At 56.3% G+C, this 19957-nt stretch overlaps 1 protein-coding gene across 1 annotated transcript; it reads left to right on the forward strand.

Moving 5' to 3' along the window:
- Positions 1-7559: 7559 nt before the first annotated feature.
- HSPB1 (heat shock protein family B (small) member 1) lies at positions 7560-17375 on the forward strand. The gene is made up of 3 exons (XM_090025976.1): positions 7560-8290; positions 16185-16248; positions 17038-17375. The coding sequence occupies exons 1-3, from the start codon at positions 7891-7893 to the stop codon at positions 17225-17227; spliced, it is 654 nt and encodes a 217-aa protein (XP_089882102.1). The 5' UTR covers positions 7560-7890; the 3' UTR covers positions 17228-17375.
- Positions 17376-19957: the final 2582 nt, after the last annotated feature.

Below are 19957 nucleotides of genomic sequence, written 5' to 3' on the forward strand. Positions count from 1 at the left end.
CCAGCTGAGCAACAAAGCGGGCAAGTGTTCACATCATGATAACCACCGGCACCACTAGCGCAGGCTGACCCTATGCTAACTGCCGCAGAAGACAAGCCAAAGGCTGGCTAGACCTTGGGGAGGAGGTATCACTGGTCCTTCCAGGAGAGAGGTGGGCCACACTAATAAAGTGGCATGAAGACCACCTCTCTTGCCCAGAGCAGGCTGTATCTGATCAGCAAATTCAGTCTACTGAGCTGTCAGGCCAGCAAGCTCGTCAGGTTTAACACTTCATGGTAACAACCGCAGGCAGAGCCCACTTCCAGGAACAGCCGCTTGGGATGAACTTCAGGGAAGTGGCATGGTCCAAAGACGAGGGCACACACCTGTGAGCCCAGCAGGGGCACTCTCTTCCTCTTTTTGCCATTGTCTGGCCTCCCACTTTGTCTCTTCAGACTGGAAACTCTTTGGGGCATTGGCTGTCTCTGCCTGCGTTTGTATAGCACACAGCATGCTACAGCCCTAATTTGGAGAGTGCTGCTAGATGCTCACACCTTCGCAGCAGCATGGGGAGAGGCCTGATAAAAGCATCTGGTTTGGACATAGTCATTTGCAAGTGCTTGTGCAACTGGATCACAAACCATGTGCGGCATTGGTGAGGCCACAGAAGGCGTACTGCGTCCAGTTTTGGGCGCCGCACTTCAAGAGGGATGTGGATAACCTTGAGAGGGTTCAGAGGAGGGCTACTCATATGGTTGAGGGCCTGCAGGTAAGTCCCTGTGAAGACAGACTGAGGGACCTGAATCTCTCCAGCCTACACAAGAGGAGGCTGAGAGGTGATTTTGTGGCTGCCTACAAACTCATGGGGGCGGGGAGTCATCAGGGAATAGGGGATACTCTGTTTACCACGGTGCCCTTCAGGGTTCCCAGAAATAATGGCCACATACTGAAGGGGAATAGATTTAGATTGGACATAATGAAGAAATTCTTTATGGTGAGGGTTGCCAAAATATGGAATGGGCTTCCAAGGGAGGTGGTGCTTTCCCCTACCACGGAGGTGTTCAAGAAGAGATTAGACAGGCATCTGGTTGGGGTTACTTAACCCCAGAGCTCTTTCCTGCCTGGAGCAGGGGGTCGGTCCCAATGACCGGCCAAGTCCCTTCCGACCCTAGAAATCTATGAAATCTATGTGGTGAAATTAAAGTCATGGTGCAAGGGACCCTCATCATCTGGCTGGGAAAGTGGAAGTAGGACCAGCTTCCCAGAGCCCAGTACCCCATGAGGTTTACCCATGGTTAGCGCCTCTGCCCCCAGGAGCACAAGGGTGGTTCAGGCCCCATTGTGTTGCTGCTGCCAGCGCCAGTCAAGGCACCCCTCTGTGGCAGCCAGGGCTGGTGAAGTGGTCTCCTGCCTGCCAGCTGGTGGAGTACAGATTGTTTCATCTGTACTTTTCTGAGGCTTTTCTGAGGGATTTTTCTCACCTCTGTCCCTGAGCTGCTGCTGATCCAGCTTGCTTTGCTACTGGGGACATGAGCTGGGCTTGATATGCGGCAGAGAAGCTTGCCATGAGCCAACGCAGACACGAAGGAGGGAGACAAAGCCTTGGCTGGGATGATGCAGTTGGGGCTGGTCCTGCTTTGAGCCAGGGGGTTGGAGTAGATGTGACCTCCAGAGGTCTCTTCAACCCTCCTTGTCTATGATTCTATGATGCTATGAGACAAGGTAATCAGTTTGCTTCTTGGGCTGCTACACACACTCACTGTCTCGACTGCCACACACTGCTTGTGCCAGGAGCTAATCCAGAGTGACACCGGGCAGCTGGTGCCACCTTAGTCAGGGGGGCTCATGCCCCCCTAGTGACCAGGGGGATCCCCCCCACAGCCAATCTTGCTGACCAGGAAGCCTTCCCCCCCGCCCGTCACCTAAGCAAGGAACGCGTTCTACCGGGGGGGACCACCGCACTCTCAGGGGGTGCACGTGCATCCCCGTGCACCCCCTATGCATCGCCACTGGGTCTAGGGCAGAGCAGCTTTGGGCTCCCAGGGGCATCACAGAAGCTGCAGTTGCCCAGGCCTGCTCAAAGTCCTCTCCTGTTGGAAGGTTTCGGTGTAGAGAAGCGGTGACAGCACGGGGCCAGGTCCTGGGGTAAAGCCGCAATCCCAGCCCACAGAACTGGTGCCCATCCCCATGTGTGGGGGGAATAGATCATGCCTGGGACAGAGGAACTAGAGCAGCAGGCTGGGCCCCACCAGTACAGCGGCTGGCACTACGGTCCGCTGAGCTCTCTCTGAGCCTTGCTCCAGTGCCCATGGGCACAAACCCAAGGAAACACCTCAAGCCTTGGCTCTTGGTCACCCATTCCCTCCAAAACCATGAGAGGGCCTCAAAAAAGAACCAAAATAAAACCCTATTAGAAGAAACCCAGGTCACTTCAGGGGGGCTGGCCTAGGTCCCCAGCTAGCCCTTGATGCCTGACACCCATGCAGTGGAACAGCGACGGACGGGGGGACCCAGGGCCACCACTGGAAGAAAACCTCTGCATCCTCTAGTTGAGTCACTGCCTCCTTCACCTCTTGCCTGGGGGAAGCCTTGAGACAGATCTCTGGGCTGCCCATGAGACAGGATGTTTCCAAGGGTTGGACTTGTGCTGCGGAGGTACCATGAAGGGGAGACTGATCACACGTGCTCCCCCCACCAGACTCTACGCCCCGCAGCACTGAGGCTGAGAAGGGACCTGGCCCAGCAGCCAGGGGATGGAGCAGCAGGTCCCCGGGGCTGGTGGGAAGCAGCCGGGTGTGTGCCGGCACCTCGCCAGCAGGGGAAGCTGGGCTGCAGGATGTCAGGGCTTGGCTGGCAGCAGCTGGAAGGCTCCTGCGCAGCGGCAGGCGGCACGGTGTCTCGGGAACAGACTCCCCCGCCGGGAGGCGAGGGAGCGGGAAGGCGCTGGCCCATTCCCAGGACCAGTACCCTCCCCCCGCCACGGCCAGCCTCCTCATCACGCTCTATTATCACTGCAGCTGTAAGAGCAGCGTGAGGCGCCGCAGATGGGCCCTGTCAGTCTCCTGTGATTGAGGCAAAAAGCAATATTAGCTTCCCCCCCTGCAGCCCCGCCTCCAGCCCTGGCAGTGCCCAGACAGCAACAAGGGACCTAGCCGTGCCCTCGCTGTCACCTTGCAGGGCTGCCAGCCACCCCAGACAGGCTCTGGCCTCGCCCTCATGCCCCCACTACCGCAGCCCAGAGCTAGCTGTGAGCAGACAGCTACCCACATGCCGTGGCTGCTAATAAGTCTGTAACTATGGCTCCAGGTGGCTGGGCTCAGACTGGCCCATGCGGGGGCAGCCACTGAGGGTGCTGTGTGGGTACCCTCTGCTCTTGCAGGGTGAGGATGGTGGGGGAGCTGCAAAGCCACAAAACTGCTCTCTTCCATCGCTCTGCTGGCCTGCCTCAGCCACCCCCACAAAGGGGTCAGCTCACAGGACCCACAGCCCTGTTGGTTGGCTTCTCCAGGCTCTGCCCCCAGCCAGTGCAGCAGCCTGCATCCTGGGTGCCCAGCCAGAATGGTCCCTTGCCTTGCCTTGGCCTAAAAGTTGTGGGGACTCAGACCCCTGCACACACTGCAGGAGCCTGTCTGGCAGCAGCAGCAGGGTTGGGGAGGACCTTGTCTGTCCACACCCATGGGCTTCATGCCCCAGTCTGTACCTGGGACTGGACATGCCCCCCAGATTGACTGTGAGCTGGCACCAAAGGGGCTGCTCCAGAGGAGGCCTCCTACAGAGCAGGTCATGGGAGCACTCAGCCTCTCCCCTGTAGCCTGTAAACCATTAATGTCTCCACCTTGCCCACAGGCACCTTCACAGGCTGGATGGTAGCAAGTCTAATGCAGCTGTGCCTCAACACACCCTGCAGAGCCCGACTGAAGGGCTCCTCAGAGACCCAAGACAAAGCGCAAGGTGGTTACCCCAGCCCATCATAAAAGAGTCTGTGGGGGTGCCCATAAAGAGGCCACAGGTGCCAGCTGCAAGGACAGCTGGGCTGGTAGGCCAGCTCAGACCTGTGCTGCTGGCTCAGGTGACTAGGAGGCTTTCAGGGCCAAATCTGTGGGAAGCAGAGGGAAGGAGGGGCTGGGGCAGCATGGGCAGAGAGGGCACAGAGCCACAGCTGGAAGGAAGGAGTGGCTGGAAACTGCAAAGGGGCCTGGGGTTATAAATCATCTTGCCTTCACTGAGCTGAGCGCTGGCTCCCAGGAAGTTGAGCAGCTGCAGGGCAGCAGATGGGCTCTGGCTTTGAATGAGTGTCTCCCATGTGAGAAAGGGCATCAACTCCAGGACACAAAGATGGGTGAAAGCAAGTAACTGCACACTGGACATTCACTGCCAGATGGGGCACTGGATAGCAGGGGTGCCTTGGCCTGTGGAGCCTAAACCAACAGACTGGGGAAGAAGGGGAGCAGCTGGCACGTCATGCTGTTGATGGAAAAGGCCGTGTGCAGCTCAGGTGGACACAGCTCCACACTGGCAGAAAAGCATTGGCAAGGTGGGGAATAGAGCTGGCAGCCCATTGTGGGGTATAACAAGCCCTGGGCCCTGACAGCCGCCCTGAAGGCTGACTCCACCCTTCCCTGTGCACTTCAGCTCCAGGAAAGGGTCCTGTCAGGGTCCAGCATGCTTCGCTGTTGTTCCTGGCTTTCAGGAGGGCGAAGTCATCCAGCCACCCATGGCCCAAGCTGCCCTGGCCTTATCTACCCACTTCCCCCCTCCTCTGCTGCCACTTGTCCACCAGCCGATCCAACTCCCCAGCCACGTGCTCATGACTCACCCGCCCTTCCCTCAGCCACCCACTGAACCCTCGTGCTCACCCTCCTCCCCTTCGCTCTGCACTGCCTGACCTCAGCCCGCTTGCTAGGTTATGAGCACCTGCAGTTTCTGATGTCACCATCTGCAAACACAGCAACCCCTACCCTGGCACACGCTGTCAGCAGAGCAGCTGCCAGAGAAAGGTTTTTTTCCAGCCTGAATGAAAACAGCCACCACTGCTCAAATGCAGCCCGACCAATTGCAACACAGCAGGGAGGAGCACAGCAAGGACACTTGCGGGCAGGCCCGCTGCTCTGTACCTCAGCAAAGCCCTTCTCTCACCGTGGGCGACTGGTGTGGCCTTAGTGGGGGGGGGGGGGGGGGGGGGGGGGGGGGGCACATGCCCCCCCTGTGACCAGTCCAGCCAACCAGGGCTGGAGCCACTTCTGGGAACAGCTGCAGCAATCAGCCAGTGCCTGCAGGGGGGCACCAGCGCTCCCACCTGCCACCCTGCCCATCGCCTAAACAACAGCATGGCTGGGCAACGGGGTGCACCAGCGCTCTCAGGGGGTGCATGTACACCCCCTATGCATCACCACTGTCTCTCACCATGACACACAAACACACACATGTGTCACTTGTTCCCCTTGAGCCCTCTGCAGATTGTATATAAAACATGAAATCACAGACTCTGCCCAAGCCAGGTAAAAGCCAAGCAGCCCCTGGAGAGTCCTGCTTTTTTAAACATTGGCCAACAGGCTGTGCCTTTGCATTGCATGTATACTGCAGCAGTTTTGCAGCACCAGCTGAGACCAGTGGCCTGTTGTCCTTGAGGAGCTGGCACAGCAAGATAAAGTGACTTGACCAAAGTCAGCTGTGGCAGAGCCTGGAGACTCCCAAGCCTGTGCCTTTGCCATCAGGCATAGTCTAGCCTGCCATGCTAGAGCTGCTGGGAGAAGCTCATCCCGGAGAAAGAGAGCTACTGACCTTGCCTAGCATTGCTCAAGGGTAAACATGAGCCTCATCCAAGCTGCCTCTGGGGTCTGGGCAGACAGCTGCAAGAGTGTCCTCAAGGCCAAAGCCTTTCATGTCTCTGTGCTCCAGACATGGTAAGGGTATCTGAGCAGCTGCCCTGTGAGCTCTCCTAATGAACACTGATAGGGAAAGTTGGGAGGGGGTTCAGAGAAGAATTAGAGGCTGGAGGGACTGTGGCCTGCTTGCCAAGGGCTAACTGAGAACAGCTAAAGGAGAACAGTCCCTCTGGAAGGTGTAGCGACCCAGGAGAGAGGAGCTGTTTATAACACAGAGTAACGGCGTTAGCATGTAACTAACAGAGGACTGAGACTGGATGGCAGGAAAAGCTTCCCTAGGCTGGGGTGGCTTAGACTGCAGGGGGTACAGAAGACAGTATGTGCACATGAACTACGTGCACGAGGGGTGGTGGCAGGGGGCTTCCTTGATCACTCGTTCATAGGGCCACCACGTGCCTTGACTCGTGTGCAGGAAAACCCTCCAGGCGCCACCTCCGAGAGGGGTCGGTCACCCGGCAGTGGGTAGGAAATAGCGGGAACCCGCTGCTTAGCCCTGTGTGAAACGCAGGTCATTTGAACACGGCTGTGACAGACAACCCTTCCCATTCAGTTCCTGAGTGAACTGAGAGGATGTGATAGGACAGGCTGGCAAGCTAAGCTTACCTCCGCTCACCTTGCCAAGATTTCCAAGCCTGCAGGCTGGAAGATGAGCAGCGCCGCAGCCCTCTGTGACTCAGGACCTAGAAGATTCCAGGCAGGGACACGCGGCCAAATCCTGCGCCGGCCTCGGCTGGCACGGCTCCCTCCGCGCCAATGGAACGGCATCAGCTTACACCACCGGGGAGTTTGGCCAAGCGTGCTGCAAGAGATGCTGAGAGAACAGTTAAGAAGCTGGGATTTGGGACAACGTGAGCTGGGCCACGTGACACCGGGGACTGGGGGAGAGAAGAATCGCTCCTCTCCTTACCCTGGTGGGCAAGGGTGGCTTATGGGCTCATGGCGCTGGCCCAGCTATTACTGAAGCCAGCTGGAGCCTTACACTTCTTGTCAGTTGGAGCAAAGTTAGGACAACAGTGAATGCTTTTAAAAATACCTTTCTCTATTTTAAAAGGCTTTATTTTGTGGGAATCTTTGAAGGTGATCTGAAAAAAAGAGGTCTGTGCCCTTCTTTGTGTCTGCAGGATGCACAGAGAAAGCTCAGGCTCATTTGATCTTTTTACATTTGTCTCCTCTAGCCTGTTTCACTTGGAATGCACAAGAAATGACTGGAAACATGGCTGGCTCCTGGCATTAGAAATACCATCAAAGTAACACGCCCGGGGCTCAGTGCAGGGGCACCTGGTGAAATGGAGCGGTCGATATTCGACAAAGGGGCAGACTAGGCAACTAGATAGTTGCTTCTAGTTTTAAAACTATGGGAATCCGTGAATTTGAATTAAGAGAGTTTACTGCTCTGAGAGTCTAAAATTAGGGGGCTTTTCTTTTGTTAAGCCCCTTATTTAACTCAGACCCCTGAGAAACACTGCGGAGAAAAGACTTCTTTGTTAAAAATGTAACATTCTTCCCTGAAGGAAGGGCTGAGAAAGCTCATGGCACACATCCAATTACTCCCGCTGCCAAATCAGACCCAGCATCCCTGAGATTTCTGAGAGGAACAAAGAGCTCAAGGCAGAGAAACATCCATCCCGGCTTGCTCTGTCAACAGTGAAGCAGCAAATTCTCTGCCAAGACCCAGGGGGTGCGAGCGACTCGCCCCACCCTGCTCCTGACCCATCTTGCATTGTGCAGTCTGATCGGTGCTGCTCTCAGGCTGGGGAGCTGTCTCCTCTCCCCCCACCCTCTCCTTTGGACAGAGGGCAGCTGTAAGATGACAAACAGACTGGGAGTAAGTTGGCAGAGTCCAGGCCTGACTGATGTTCATCAGCAGTTACACGGCCCTGGTGTAATTTCCATTAATAGTGAGCTGAAATTCTTGGCTAAAAATAACTGGCTGCCTCTTCATAAGGAGCTGGCGGGAGGCAGCTGCTCCGTACAGACAGAGCTCGCTTTGCCGGGCTGCTGAGGTGGGACCTGCAGGAAGCGCAACATGTCGGAGCGCCGAGTGCCCTTCACCTTCCTTCGCGGCCCCAGCTGGGACCCCTTCCGGGACTGGTACCAGGGCAGCCGCCTCTTTGACCAGTCCTTCGGGATGCCTCACATCCCCGAGGACTGGTACAAGTGGCCCAGTGGCACCAGCTGGCCAGGCTACTTCCGCTTCATGCCCAGCCAGGCTGCTGCGCCCATGGTCGCCGCTGCTGCCAGCCCCATCATCACCTCGCCCACCGCCACCGGCATTGACTACAGCCAGGCCCTGAGCCGCCAGCTCAGCCGTGGCATCTCGGAGATCCGGCAGACCTCAGAGAGCTGGAAGGTCACCCTGGATGTCAACCATTTTGCCCCAGAGGAGCTGGTGGTGAAGACCAAGGACGGCATTGTGGAGATCACTGGTGAGTGCTGCCTTTAGCTTCTCCTGTCTTGGGTTGGAGCACAACTGGCCTCCCATGGGAGCCTTTCTATGAACCCATTCCTCACCTCATGCCTGGTGTAACTTAGCGACCAGCATGAGCTACCTGTCCCCTCCCAGGCCAGGTCTGTGAGGCTGCTCCAGCTCCCACCTAGCAGTGCCATGATGATCTTGTCAGCTCTAGAGACCCCCAGATCCTATCCCCAGATCTGATCACTGGCCCCAAGCCTCTAGATTTCGCCCAGTTGCAGGGCGGGGGGGTGTATGCTGGCAGTGCTGGCTGTCTTGTGTCCTTGCAGTGTTAGACCCAGAGAGAAGCTGGCATAGCATCACTCCAGTGCCTGCCCCTCTGCAAAGCTGGCGGCTGAGGCCTCCATTTCCCCTGGCTCCCTTCTCAGCCAGACCCCTGCCTCCTCTTCCCTTCTCCTCCTGACCTCACTGCCTTGCTGAACTAGATAACAGCCCAGAGTGAGTTGCTCCCTCTGCTTTCAGCATGGGGGAGTTGCTGGCTCAGGTCCCTCCTTGATGTAACTCCTAAGAGGATTTGGTCCAAAGATGGTAGAGAAGGAAGAGCCCCACCTGCCTCAGCCCTACAAAGCCCCGGATTTGGGAATGGAGGAAGGAGTCGATGTGGGGGTCAGATCAATTATTCAATCCGATTCCATTATTTTTAAAGTAGCCCTAGCAGCTTAAAACAGCAGCTCCTGCCCCCAGAGAGCCCCCAAAGGGCAGGGGAGGGAGACTGAGGCCCAGAGCTGAACAGGGACTTGCCCAAGGTGATGCAGTAGGTGTGTGGCAGAGGTAGGACTAAGACAGAAGCCATTCTCCCTGCCACAGACATCTGCCTGCACTGTGTCCCAAGGCCCTGGAAGTCTTACCCACAACCCAGGGCTTCTCCCAGGTGATGAGCAATCCAACACCAATGGGCCTGCTGGGCAGAGCTGCCCCAGATGCAGCAGTTGTCACTTTGGGGGAATCACAAATCACATTCCTTCCACCCTTTCTCCCCCACCCGATCCACATCAGCGCATTCACAGTCCTGGATCCCATCAGAGAAATGTGGGTGAAGGAGGGAATGGTAACAAAATACCTCCCCCCACCCTCAGTCCTCAACCAGTCCTACTCAGTTTCCCCTCCTCAAACAAAGTCTAACTGAAAACCCTGTGTACAATCATCGGACTCGATGATCTGTTGAGTTTCCTTCCGACCCTAGCATCTGTGAATCGATGAATCACCTAAACCCCCAACAAATTCGACCAGGTTTCAACCCAACCCAAAGAAACCAACACAGCTTTGACCTATAGCTTGGCCTGATTGCCTGTGAATCGTCCCCTCCCCCACTTTGTTCAGGGAATCTTTTAAACCACAGTCTTTTTGAGCCAGATCCCCAACCAGTGTAGACAGACATAGCAACATTGCTTTCAACAGTGCTATATCCATGTACACCCAGTGAAAAGCTGACCCTGCATTCAGGGTTTACTGGGAAGCCCAGAGCCAGGTGAGTGGCTGCACATTTTTTTTTCTGTAAAGCAGTTGCCCTGTTTTCTCATTAAATGCTCCCCTGGTGACCAGGAATGTATCTGTGGATAACAAGGAGCTGGCGGGCAGTGAGCCCATTAATTCCCTTCTGAGGGCTCCTTTTCCTTTAAAGCAATATAAGGGCACTGATCTGCTAGAATAACCATGAGAGCCGTCCCCTGAGCACAGACTGACTTTTATTAGTAAATGTTTAGGATTGGGAATCCAAAAAGAAAGATGACAAAGCCGGTAAGGAAATACAGATCAGCCGAGCGAGGGACTGACAATAGAGGGATGGGGGTGAGGAGGGAGAGCGCAACTAGGTTACAGGAGATACGATGTTAGCCAACTAAGCCCGGGCGGCGGAGAGGGGGTTTGCGACGCCGAGAGAGAAAGGAGATAGATGCACATAAACCCGTTACAATGGTCCGCAATGGTGGAGGAAGTGGTTCGAGGGAAGTGCCTCAGTCCATATAGAGTCTCACCACGGGGGTCCTCTTCGGTTGGAGTGGGATCGTCCACGGTTGAAGAAGCCTTTCGAAGTGAAGGTCCAGCTGGCACAGAGCGGGAGCGGTTCAAGTGGTCCTCTCTGGGTCCAGTCCGGCGGCGGCTTGTCTGGTGGGGTCGGAGCACTGGCGGTGGCCCATGATGTGCTCCACGTACATGTCGTGGGACCAATGGATGGTGTCGGACACCATGAGGCAGCGCATCAGCTTGGTGTAGCAGCGGGAGATGTGGAAGGCACGCAGGACGCTCTCGTTGCTGGGGTCCCAGGCGCCGAGCGTTCCCACGACGAGAGTGTCAACCATCACATCGCAGCCGCGGCCCCTCAGGGTGTCGGTCAGCAGGGCGTACTTCTCCCGCTTGCAAGCCCGGGCGTTGGTGAAGGCTTGGCGCCAGTTCTTGAAGGGGATGGTGACGTCCACAATCATGACCTTCTTGGCCTCTTCATTGGTGATGACTATGTCGGATCGCATCTGGGTCTTGCAGCCCGGGACGGTGCGGTTCACAGAGATCTCCCCCACCGCGGCCGGGATGGCCCTCACCAGGCAGTCCTGGACAGCGTTGTGGCAGAGCTGCCAGGCTCTGGCATGCGCCATGCAGCTGCACAGCACGTGGGGGAGGGTCTCTGCCACATAGCTGCACCATCAGCACCTCTTGTCTCGGTGGCCGAAGCGCACGGCCCCGTTCAGAGGCAGGCAGTTGAGGCGGGCGCGGTGGAGGAAGCGCCAGTCCGCGAAGCACGTGAAGTTCCCACTGGGCATGAAGTGGTTGCTAGTGTCCCACTTTGAGGTGACATCGAAGACCTTGCCCTGGTCGGGTTTGGCCCTCAGGTCGCCAGCATACTTGTTTCAGATGGCGTCCTTCAGGAACCTCTCCAGGAAGGTCCTTGTGCGGGGTGTCACGGTGATGCGGTCAGCGTGCGGGGCTGGTTGCAGGGAGCCTCCCAGCTCCCAGCACTCCTCCGTCAAGGTCCAGGCACAGCCGATGCATTTCCCGAGGTGGCGCATGGCGTTGCAGGCTCAGCTCCACAGCGAGGCAAAGTCCCCACTGTCTCGCCTAAACTCGCCCTCCAGCAAGCCACTGAGGAAGATGGCCAAGTCTTGTCCGGTCGGCTGCCTCGTGATCCTCTTGTGGGCTGTCTCCTCGAGGGCGCTGGCAGTGATGATACTTACTGTTGCATCTGGGCAGGTCAGAAGGTGGAAGGCATGGGTGACCACCGCGATGTTGCAGAGGTCTCCCATGCGGTAGGGGAGGACCTCATTGCTGGCCCTTAGCGGCAGGTGCAGCCATTTCTTGAGCAGCCGCCGGATCTCGGGGTCTGCCTGCTTCAGGCGGGTCTTGGGTATCACCGAGCCTCTCAGAACGAACGTGACACGGGGGATGAGGAAGGTGTTCACCACGTCTATCTTCTGCCAGGGGGCCAGCAGGGACAAGTCCAGCTTGTAGGCGTCCTCCACGATCCTGTTGATGGTCTCCTCCAGCATCTGCTTGGCCTGGTGGCTGGTGGGCATCCCCAGGTGGCAGTAGGCCTCGCTGTCACGCCGGTACCTCATCGCCTGGCCCTGGATCGTGAGGGTGGAATCCAGGACACGGCTATTCTGCCTGCTGTTGATGTGCAGGGAGGCGCACTTGGTGACATTGAAGCGCAGGCCCATCCACCTGGCTGCCTTGGAAGTCATGTCCAACATCTGCTGCAGCTGGGTGGCATCGGGGGCGAGGAGGACAAGGTCATCGGCATAGGCCAGGACTCTCAACTTCTAGCTGTACAGGTTGAGCCCGCCGGGGCCGCCCGCCACGGCTCAAAGGAGCGGTTCCACGGCCAGGTTGAAGATGATGGGGCTGAGGGGGCAGCCCTGCCTCACCCCCGACCAGCTGGGGATCTCCACGGTCTCTCTGCTGGTGGCACGGATGGTCATGGTGCATCCATGGTAGAGCTCTCACACCAGGTTGATGGCACCATCTGGTAAGCCCAACTTGCAGAGGGTGCTGAAGATGTGGCGGTGGGGTACAGAGCTGAAGGTGTTGGAGATGTCCAGCCACGCCACTGCGCACTGCTTCCTTGTCCTCTGGCATTGTCCAGGGCCATCTGGAGGGTGAAGTTGTATTTGTAGCAGCCCTCCATCGACATGAAGCCCTTCTGGCTCCAGGTGACGGTCCCACCGGTCACCCACCCAGTCACTGATGTGGGCCACCAGGCAGCTGGCAAACAGCTTGGCCACCGGGGAGCACAGGGTGATAGGTCTCCAGTTGCCCAGGTCGGTCGGGTCTCTTCTTGTGGATGAGAACCGTCATGGCCCTCTTCCAGGCGGCGGGCGTGCACCAGAACTCTCTGCACCTGCTGAAGAGAACAGAAAGAACAAGGCAGCCCGGGTCATGTTTTTTGAAGAGACCATACCTGATACTGTCCCTGCCGGGGCGGTGTCCCTGGTCCTCTTCAGGCAGGCTTCCACTTCCTGTGGCATGAAGGCCTCCTCAAACCCCTCTGCTGGGGGGATGGGGGTCAGCGCTTTGACGGTCGCAGGGCGTGGGGTGGCGGCTTCTGCCGGGGGGTTGAAGACCCTGCTGAAATAATTAAGTAGAGTCTCCCGGGGGACCTGGCAGAAAGCTGAGGGTCCCTCCAGGATCTCTCTCACCGCCTTGGGACGGTGGCCTGATACAGCTTCTGGATCTGGGAGGCTACCGCTGGGTCGTAGCACTGGCGCCTGGGTCGCCTCTGTGGCTACGGTCTGTGGTCTTGCCGTGTCGTCGGTCCGCTGTTGGTGTTCCTCCGGGGTTGGCCAGGCCGGGCGGCCGCCAAGAGCTCCTCTGTGAACCAGACCACTGAGGCCTTGAAGGTGGTGGTCCAGGAGAGCTTCTCCAGCCAGAGGGTTTGCCATGGGGTGGGCATCCTCTGCTGTGCGGAGGTCTCTGCACCCAGGGATCCCGGCATGCTATACCTGAGCTGCAGCCATCAGGAGCTCTGATTAGACAGAGGATCATCAAACGTGACAGCCAGGAGTGACAACTTTGAATTCCTGATTCAGAAGAGTGACCACTATGATTTTTAAGCCCCTGAATTAACACAATCTGGGTCCTTCTAGACTCCATCCCACAATATGCCAGACCTAGGCAGCCACTGGCAAACACTGCAGTGGGCTCCTTTGTGATGAAACCAGTAAATGGTTGGTAGCAGGTTGCTGGAAGGTGATAGATAATGGATGACTGAAAAGAATGGCTCCGAGTCAAGTCAAACCAGGTGCCACACACAGGGGAAAATTAACACAAGAGCCCATGGGGCCTGGGCCCAGGGGCCCCTGACAATCAGGGGCCCCTTGAGGCACCAGGGGCAGCACAGCCCAGGCAGGCATCCTGGCAGCAGGCATCTGGGGCAGGCAGCATGGTGCTCCTCCCCTCAGCCAGGCCATGCAGGCACAGGTGGTGGCAGCTTCCCAGGGCTGTCTGTTGCCAGGAGGCCCCATGGGCAGCCCCACTCCCATTCCTGCTCACTGCCGTCTGCAGACAGCCACCAGCACCAGTACTGCTGAAACAGGATGGAATGGGACACTGGGGCTGGCAGAGATGTGGGTGGTTAGCCAAGGGCAGCATGGAGCCCATGCCTCTGCTCTTGCCAAGCCAGCCTCAGCCCAGGCCTGTCCCACAACGCTGGAGGACCACTGCCCCGGCAATGTAACACCCGCCAGGTTGAGGGGCCGGCCCGGGTCAGGAGTGGGGCCGCCTTCACCACAGAGACACTTGCCCCCTGGCTCACCTTGAACATGCCAAGGAGGCTGGGCGGGCTCAGCTGCAGCCCCCTGGAGGGCACAGAGACAACCTGCCCTTGCCAGGCACAGAAGTGCTCGGAGTGGGTGCTATGCCCTGCTGCCGCTTGCCAAGCCAGGGCAGGAGGGGTAATGCAGGCACGACTTGCTCCAGACAGAAAGGGGCAAATGGCAGCGGGGCATAGTCCCCACTCCCAGTGCTGCTATGCCTGCATCGGGGCTGGAAGCGGGGGCTCTTCCCTGTTGCCGCTTGCCAGCTGGCATGGAAGGGGGCAGGCGCTGCTGCTGCTTGCCAGCTGGCATGGGATGCAAGGGGAGGGCATGGGATGTGGGCGTGGCAGCACTGGGAGCCGGGACTATGCCCTGCTGCCGCCTGCCTCTTCCACCCGGACCGAGCCATGCCTGCATCCCACCCCTGCCCCACCCCGTCTGGGCAACCAGTAGCAGAGCAGAGCTCCTGTGCCGAGTGCACCGTACCCGCATCCCGCACCCTCCCGCCTGGGCATCTTGTCCCAGCCCCAGTCCCAGCCCCAATCCCTCCCTCCCCCATGCCCTTTCCCTCCCCCATCCTCCAGCCCCAACAGACTTACCAGCTGGAGGCGGCTGTCTGGTCTATGGCCGCATCTCCGAAGCGGCGCTGAATCTTTTGGATCTGATTCAGCCAAATCAAATCGGGACAGTGCTTTGAATCTCCGAATCGAATCACTGTCCTCTGAATCAGACAAAATGCTTGCCACTTCACACAGGACTAATGTGCAGGGTGGCTGTGAGGGTAGAGTAAGATGTTGAAATGGGGTGCTCAGGTGCTGTGTTGATAGAGGCCAGGTCAAGACCTTAGAAAGAGAATGGAGTGGTGTCAGGGCCCCGGCACCAATGTGTACGTCAGCAATAACAAAGCAAACGTCCCTGGCAGCTGGCCTGATCCCTAGATCTCTGAGGGAGCTGGTGAGACTGCCTTCAAAAGCAGTAAGCAGTTACCACGACTCTGCTAATTCCAGCCAGGGAGATCTATTTGTTCCGGCTTTGCAAGTGCCAGGGGGAGCCTGGCTTTGGGGCTAGACAGGAGGGGAAGGTCTTCTCCAGCTTCCCATTGCCTGGCACCCAACCAGGGTATCATTGTGGGATAACAGCATCACTCTGAGCATCAGCCCTGCCCCCAGCTAGGCTCTGAGCAGAGTTCAATCCTCCTCCTTAAGACCTGCAGTGTCTCCTTGCCCTTCCCCATCTGCTCAGCCCTGCTTGGCTCATGACTTTAAAATCAGATCCCGCTTCCTCCCTTGTCCTGGGGAGAGTAAGGCTATCACTGACTCCCTCTTTGGCACCTCCCTATTTTTAACAAAGGTGCCTTCACAAGTTGTACAGCATTCTGCTTCCATGTGAAATCCTAATGATTGTAAGAGACGTCCCCCCCACACACGTGTGCAAGGTAACCACGGTAACTGTGAAGCAGAGAATCAGAGAGGTCTAAAGCAAGGGGAGGTTGTGCAGTGAGCGGGGGCTTCGGGGCCATCTGACATTTCTTATGACTCAGCACTGGGGCCCAGTTCCCAACCTACTCATTATAAGAGAGATCCCACCATCATCAGTGGAAGTGGCTCCTCCCTTCCTGCCGTAGGAGATGGGGATGCTTTCACCTCTGCAGAGCAAGGTTCAGCTCTCCTGGCTGTTGCAATGGATCATTTGTTCTGCCCCATTTGTCCTAACACAGTGGCATCTGTAGCCCGGAGGAGCTTCAAGACTAGAGGGCAGGCCAGGGGACTCAGGAGACAGAGAAGAGCATAGGGATTCTCTGCCACACGCTCACCTGGAAATGGTTCCCTGGCTCTGTGGTAGAAATCTCATGAGAGTAGCTGCTCTCACAAGACCAGGTACAGCAGAACCAGCATCAAAGAACAGACTTGAGAGCAACCGGGAAAGCCAAAATCCCAGGAGACTGGGTGGATTCATTCCTTCTCTTGTATAACTGTATGTCTTGAAAACCCAGGGAGCCTTGGTGAGTGACCCTGGCCAGGGGCATGGCATGGCACACAGCCCCAGGGCACTCAGCACATGCATAGATCACCCCACTGAAACAGTTGCTGTCTCCTCCTCTTCCAGGCAAGCATGAAGAGAAGCAGGATGAGCATGGGTTCATCTCCAGGTGCTTCACCAGGAAATACACGTAAGTACCTGGCTGGCAGGAGGACTTTCTTGGGAGACAGCTGACCATCACCATCTGCCAGCCTGGGAGAATCAGGGTGGGCTGGGAGACCCACATATGTGTCGTGCCAAGCAGCCTGCAGGGCATAGTGGTTTGTAAGTCAATCCTTTGGGGAGGATGTGAACCTAGAACTCCTGACACATCCACAGCACCTGCCTCATGAGGGATTTCAGGGAACTAGGGCCACATGAGATAGTGCCAAGCACTAATCTCTGGTTTGGGGAGGGACTGTCCTGAACACGATCACTGTGGAAATTTGCTTCCCAAGGCTCCAGCATTATACAGATGCCCTGGATAGAAAGGTTCTGTGACACTGAGCTCCATGTCACCCTCTTGAGAAGAAGAAGCCTGGTGGACACTCCCTTGAGCTGCCATGGCAAGCTCACAGTTCACACACAGGACATACACGTGTGGGGCCACCGGAAGGGAAGGCTCAGCACTGGGCTCATCATCCCTTTCCTGCCTCACCTAGCAGGGGGATCTTACTGTGCCCCAAGGGGTGCCCCTTTCTGCTTGACCTACAGCAGTCCACAAAGGACCTATATCTAAGCCTCTCTGGCCCAGTGCCCACCCTCTCCTGCAGTCAGTAGGTGCCACTGGAGGATGAGGAGGCTCAACTGGACCTTTGCTGCTGGTCTGTACATGGTTCTAGGGAGCTCCAAAGCAGGATAATCAACAAGCTCTACAAATATGTGAGCAAGATGGATGAGGGTCTTACATCCCCTGCTCACTCTCCTCTCCCTCCTGCAGCTTGCCCCCTGGCGTTGATGCCACATCAGTCCGCTCCTCACTGTCCCCAGATGGCATGCTGACGGTGGAAGCTCCCCTGCCCAAGCCAGCCATCCAGTCTGCTGAAATCACAATTCCAGTCACCTTTGAAAGCCATGCCCAGATAGCTCCATCTGAGGCCAAGAAGTCAGAGGAGGCAGCCAAGAAATAAGCAGCATCTTGGCCTGAAGTAAAACTACTGCCCAGCTGTTACAACACGCTGCAAAACAACTTCTTTTCTTTCCTTTTTTATTTTATACCAGCATGTGCACTGAGTTTCTCAAATAAATTGAAAAAAATAAAATAAGCCAAGCACCAAACTGACTCTGCCCTGTGCTCTACATTGCAAGAGGAGGAGCTGGCTGGGCAGGCTAGGGTATAACATTATTCCATTCCACATTGGGACTAGACTTGATGGCACAGAAGGCCCCTTTCAGTCATACTTAGGGGCTAGGGACAGACATTCAAACAGCCTGAACCTGAATTGATTCAATCTTTGTAGGTTAGTCTAACCTGGCTAGGCTGAAACAGTTTGTAACTGTACAGACATTCGCTCTGGACTAAATTCAGGCAGTGGCTCAGGCTAGAAGCCAGAGGACGCTACAGCAGCCCTCTCTTCTCTTCCAGAGTGCTGAGCTGAGGCGGGGTGTGGCCAGGCCCTGGCAGGAACTTTGATTAGGGAGGTCTGCCTGCACAGTCCCAGGTTTTTCCCCACTCCCTGCTCAAGGGACAGGAGTGTTGCCAGACCCCAGACCTTTGCTAGCACTCTGAGGCAAGGGGTGTGTGCAGTGTATGCATCTGTTGATGATACAGAACTTTTCAACCTCCCTCCCTGATTCTTTATAGTCTACAGCAAACTGACAGGCAAGCAAGCCAGCAGGGAGCTGATAACAGTGTTTATCATCCCATAAGCAAAACAACAGCTTATCTTCATTAGTTCAAATTCTTCTTAAACAACTTGCCAACTGGCCTGTTAATTAGCTCCAAAAAGCCTTAAGTGGTCAGTGTTCTGTCTACCTATTCCAGTGAAATTGGAGACACACACATGTGTGCGCACACACACACACACACACACACAGAGGCATCTCTCTGCATTAGCTAGCACACTACATGCCTAGAGGCCATGGGGCTGGGGTCTGTGCTGTGCGAGATGGGAGGAAGCGAGGGAGGGGGGATTCCTGCTTGAGCAGCAAGTACAGAGTGGGGAGGTAGGGCAGGGGGAAGCCAGGCAGACCCTGCTGTACCTGCAGTCTCTGCCGGAGCTGCAACAAGGGGGCAAAGAGGAGGGGCCAGCTCTGCTGTGGAGCAGAGAGCCTTGCCCAGCCCAGACAATATACTGGCATCCTGGGGGACTCTGGTTTATCTTAAACCAGCAAGGGGGCTGGGACAGACATTGCATAAACCGGTTTGGGCCAAATCAGTTTAGTCTAGAGGTGCACCAATATCAGATCAGCACTGTATTGGTTCTGTATTGGAAATCAGCCCAGTGTAGCTGATAATTTGTCCAATAAATGCCTGTGCATGCATGCAGCTACAGTGCAGCATGTAGGCAATGAGGAGCAGAGCCTGCACCATGGAGAGCAGTGTGTAACTGGTAAGTCTGGTGTGGTAGAAGGGAAAGAGGAGGGGGGAAGGGGGAAGGGGGGCAGATCAAGGCCCCCACATTGAGGGAGGGTGTGGGGTTGGGGTTGGGGTTGGGGTTGGGGCTGGGGTAGAAGCTGCCCAGCCAGGACCAGGGCAGGCACAGGATGGAGGTGCAGCTCATGGTGGGGGGGGCACAGGAAGGAAGTGGGGTGGCTCTCACTGCTGTGTGCTGTTCATCTGGTGCTCATCTGGCAGCTTCCACCGCTCGTCTGGGAGGGCACAGGGGGGGCATGTGCCCCTGGATCTGCGCACGGTGGGGCAAACTGGACACCTCCCCAGTCAGTGCAACTGGATTAAGGGAGACCCCCCCTCCCTCCATTGGCGTGACTGCCTGTCGGGGGACCCCTGTCCCTTCCAGTCACTGACTGGCCACTGAGGGGGCAAGTGCCCCCCCGACTCAGGAGGTACCAAACATCCATGGCAGCAAGGGAAGTTTAGGTTAAATATTAGGAAAAGCTTTCTCACTAGAAGGGCAGTAAAACACTGGAACAGGTTACCCAGAGAAGTGATGTAATTTCCAACCTTCAAGGCTTTTAAGACCCAGCTAGACAAAGCCTTGATTAGGATGATCTAGCTGGAGATGGTCCTACTCTGAGTAGGCGGTTGGAACCTCCTCAGGTCCCTTCCAACCCTAATTTTCTATGAGTCTATGATTCGTTGTTGTTTCAGTGATGTTGGCCTTTGTTTTGTGGCTGCAGGCAAGTTTTCTTGTTCTGAAAAATCCAACTTCTCTTCTTCCATTGAAATCCATACACCGTAAATAATGAGTTCCTGCATGTGGCTTGCTCTCCAGGCCTTGATTGTCCTAGGTTAACATTTAAGACACTCTCAGGCCCTTCACATCTGCAAAGCCCTCTACATTTTTCTCTCTTGCCTGATATAATTTAAAATCAAATGTCAGAATCCTGCGAGGTGCTGAGTTCTGTTCAAGTCAATGGAGTTAAAGGACTTAGCAGCTGCTTGTGGTTTTTGTGAGGACCCTTGTTTTAGAACCACAAAAGGTCAAAGTTCTGCTCTGCTGGAGTCCTGAACCAGATGTTATTTCCTCTGAAGCTTGCTCATTCCTAAACTACACCCCCGGGGATGCTGCTGGGTTCTCACCTCCTTGGCACCTTAGACAACCCAGGGAAAGTCACTTAGACACAAAATAAAGGTTTCTGGCAAATGTTGCACTTTTCTGAATCCCTACCTCCAGGCACCTTTGGATGCTCCACTGATCTTCCAGCCTCTTCAGTGCTCACCCACTAGGATTTAATCT

The sequence above is a fragment of the Crocodylus siamensis genome, chromosome 13 (assembly GCF_052110815.1).
Source record: "Crocodylus siamensis isolate JL-2025a chromosome 13, ASM5211081v1, whole genome shotgun sequence".
NCBI classification, from domain to species: domain Eukaryota; kingdom Metazoa; phylum Chordata; order Crocodylia; family Crocodylidae; genus Crocodylus; species Crocodylus siamensis.